This window comes from Pinus tabuliformis, chromosome Q (assembly GCF_031772625.1).
Source record: "Pinus tabuliformis cultivar Carrire ecotype Pingquan chromosome Q, CPIR1, whole genome shotgun sequence".
Lineage (NCBI taxonomy): Eukaryota > Viridiplantae > Streptophyta > Pinopsida > Pinales > Pinaceae > Pinus > Pinus tabuliformis.
The window spans coordinates 159,848,910-159,852,865 of record NC_142296.1 but is presented as its reverse complement, the minus strand read 5'-3'; the positions used below and the strand labels follow the sequence as shown (position 1 = coordinate 159,852,865).

The following is a 3,956-nucleotide window of genomic DNA, read 5'->3' as shown; positions in this document are numbered from 1 at the left end:
AGCCACAAATGACAGAGAGAGATCCATTCCACTTCTCATTACTTGGGGGACTTGGCTTGTTAGGAATCAAGTTATTTTTAAGGATTCTGTTTTCCCGATTAGTCGCCTTGCCGTAGAAGGAGTTGCTATTTATGAAAGTATCTCGGTTCCACTAGATCCTCCTTCTACCAAAGCTGTTCACCAAGAATTTATCAGATATACAATGTCGTGGGCTTATTTTGACGGTGCCTCAGATATTAATGGTCGCTGTGGGGCTGGTTTGATTATTCATTTATCAGAGGATAAGGTTGTAAAAGCTTCTGTCGGTCTTGGACAGGGCTCCAATAACTTTGCAGAATTGAAAGCCCTACACTCCCTACACTATTGGCTCATCCTTAGGAATGTGAGAGAAGTCCAGATCTTTGGGGATTCAATGAACACTGTGAAATGGTTTAATGGGACTCATCAATGCAGAAATTTCATCCTGCTCCCTCTTCTTAAAGAAGTCTCACGCCTTAAATGTCGTTTCTCGAAGATTTTTCTCTTCCATATCTACAGGGAAAGAAATTATGAAGCTGATCGACTCTCCAAAGTGGGTGTTGATCAAGATTCAGGATCCTGGACAGTTTTGGAGGAAGAAAATGGGTTGATTCGTCCGCTCGAACAACCCATTTTTGCATAAGTTTTGATTTAACAGTATCTGCTAGTTTTCCTATACATAGTTCGTTTCTTTTTTCTCTTTGTTTATACTTCTTTAATGAACCATTTCTTCAGGGCTCCTAGGCTGGTTTTCCTTCGAATAGGAGGTCTGGGTCGTTGGGAGCCCTCTCTGTTTTGTCTCTAATTTCTTTGGGGACGCTATTCGCTGCGCGATTTTTGGTCTCTCAACCTCTGCTTATTACCAGTTCCTCTCTGCATGAATTAGTTCCCAGGAGGTGTGTATACACAGGTGGAGGCATTTTGCTCCTTTTTATTGGTTGATGAGACTCGTGTGCTTTTTCTCCTTTGGAATGTAATGACAATTAGTCGAGACTTCTTTTTTCTCCCATCATGGCGAAAAACAAGTATGTCTGCAATGCTCTGCATATGCTTTGTAACTATCTATTTTTAATAGAAAGTTCGCTATTTTTCTGGTGGAAAAAAGAACAAAAAAATTCTATAAGCTAATAAACTTAATTATCTATGGCAGAGGTAGAGACCTCTAAGGGTTTCATTGTAATATAAAAAAGTTACAGGCATCGTTATGGTAGTGTTACAAACCTCAACAGAGGGCATTTAAGCTGTCTATTTCATAAGATAAAATATTGAGAATTTACCATTCATAGAGCTAAAACTATGTAAAAATTCATATACAATTCAAGCCACAATACTTCCAAATAGAGTATGGTATAAACCCTCGGAAGAATCAAGGAAGGACAACCCTCAGCCTTTTAAAGAAAGAACTCTGTGTTCATTAAAATACTCAAGAAAGAAGTCAAAGATAAAGTTGTAGCATAATACAAAACCCATTATCAAATTTGAAGGTTAGTATTAAGCGTTTCATTATCAGGAATGGTAACCCAAGAGCTAATACAATTCAAATAGAAAACTCCACACTCATCCAAAGTTGTAGACCACCTCACCTTACCAAAAGGCATCATATTAACTTCTGGAACCAAACAAACAAGCTATCAGAGGAGCTATGACTCCCGTGGTCTCAGCGCAATACTTAACATATTTCCTTAACTGTCTTAATAGTTGGAAGGTCTGTTCCTACAAACAAAACCCCATCGTGAACAAAAATAGAAAGATTTGAATTACCCGGAACTGGTTGAGGACGATGAAACCTGGAGGAGGGTCTGCCTTAATGCCGGGATGAATCTTCTGACCTAAGGGCCCGACCTTCCATCACAACAAGAACAACATTAGAGCATGCAAACGAAAATATCACAGAGTCATGAATAAACATTTTTAACATCTGAAGAGAGTCACAATTATGCGGAAGGAGAATAATAAACCATACCTCTGTAGAAATAACTTAGGCCCAGCCTCCGCAGAACATATTCCAAAAAGATGGAGGGGTTTCAAATCCATCAGGGCATTCTGGGTAGCCAGATAACGGAGGAAAGAGTCCAAGGAAGCCGGATGGCAGATGAAGACCACCATCAAAGGGAAGAGCAGAACCACAAGTTCCCAGAAAATTTGAAAGGCAACGATGACTGGAGGAAAGACCTCACTGGCGAGAAATGCAAGGACGAGAGCCCGAGAACTGTTCAATCCAGTGGACAAATGAGAGACATTGATGAAGGTATCAGATCCCGATAGTAAGATAAGACTAAGACAGATGGAGTACTTCCATGCAGCCACCCATATACAGTCAAGCTCAAGCATTGAATTCACTTGCATTCCTTGGATGAGTTCCAAGGCAGTAGCCTACGGATTATAAATGCAAGGCACACATAGTACCATGGTTTAATTATATACATGATCGTGAACTATGTAAGGTCAAAAGTCACATACCTCTGAAATCCCGCTTTTCATATTAACCAATAACTCAGTGTATGTAAGGTATACATTGTAATCGATTAAGGTCTCGATGTGACAATTATTATGGTTGTTAGTAGTGCTTGATTAATGGTTTATTTTAGTTATATTTCATTAAATCCATTTACATATTATGCAGAAATTTAGTATGTAAAAAAAATAAAATGTTATGTATATATTGAAGATAGATAGGTAGATTTGTTACGTGGGTGCTAGGAAGTGGTGGTGTGGTATTTATAGCAACGGGACAATCTGAATATATTATACAACGTAAGGTAGATGGTGTTGCAATTGTTGTATGACAAATACTCCGTCCCTTTCACACTTGGATGATGATGGTTTGATTCATTATTATAACTGTTTAACACAGATATATTGTAATATTTTTTAATCAAAATAGTTTAGTTTTTATTATTACGCAATTGTATAGCACTTATATCTAGTATCGACTTTTATGTATTAAAAGTTTTATTACCAATGTCAATATACTTGTTGTGTTGAGAGGCGCTCTACAACTAGTATAGGCCAGAGGTGTAGATGTAATGTAAGTATCTAAACTAGTATAGGCCAGAGGTGTAGATGTAATGTAAGTATCTAAACAATTTTAAATGTCGGCTTAATCAAAAAATTAATTAATTAATTAAAATTGATATCCAAGATGAGTGTAAACATTTAAATGTTGGCTCAAATAATAATAAAAAATTAATAGTAATAAACAAGAAGTTAAAATTGATAAATAAAAAGTTAAAAGTAATATAAACCATAATAAAAAATTAATAGTAATAATTCAGAAGTTAAAAGTAATAAATAAAAAGTTAAAAGTAATATAAACCTAGTATCTAGGATGAATATAAACATTTAAATGTTGGCTAAATTAATAATAAAATTTAATTTTTTATATTTTAATTTTTTTGTTATTTTTTTAATAAGCTTTGTTAGAATACCATGGGTCAATACCATGACTTATCAATACCACATGCCCAAAAACCATAATCTATTTCACAACCAAAATAATGTATAACAATACCATATTCTTAATCATGGATATTCATTTCCACTTTACCGCTGATATTATTAACTTGTAAAAATAGGCTTTGTTAGAATACCATGGGCCAATACCATGGCTTACCAATACCACATGCTCAAAACAAATAACTTATTTCATAATCAAAATATTTTATATCAGTATAAAAATATGCTTAATCAAAGATATTCATTTCCACTTTACCATGGATATTATTAAATTGCAAATATGCTTTGTTACAATACCATGGGTCAATATCTTGGCTTATCAATACCACATGCCCTAAAAACATAACTTATTTCACAATCAAAATATTTTATAACAATATGAAAATATTATTAACAATGGATATTCAACCCCACCTTACCATGGACACTATTAACTTGTAAATAGACTTTGTTACAATACCATGGCTTATCAATACCACATG

General features: G+C 34.9%; 1 protein-coding gene across 1 annotated transcript; it reads left to right on the top strand.

The window, feature by feature from the left end:
- Positions 1 to 202: 202 nt before the first annotated feature.
- LOC149218753 (uncharacterized) lies at positions 203 to 661 on the top strand. Its single transcript, XM_089386627.1, has one exon. The coding sequence runs from the start codon at positions 203 to 205 to the stop codon at positions 659 to 661; it is 459 nt and encodes a 152-aa protein (XP_089242753.1).
- Positions 662 to 3,956: the final 3,295 nt, after the last annotated feature.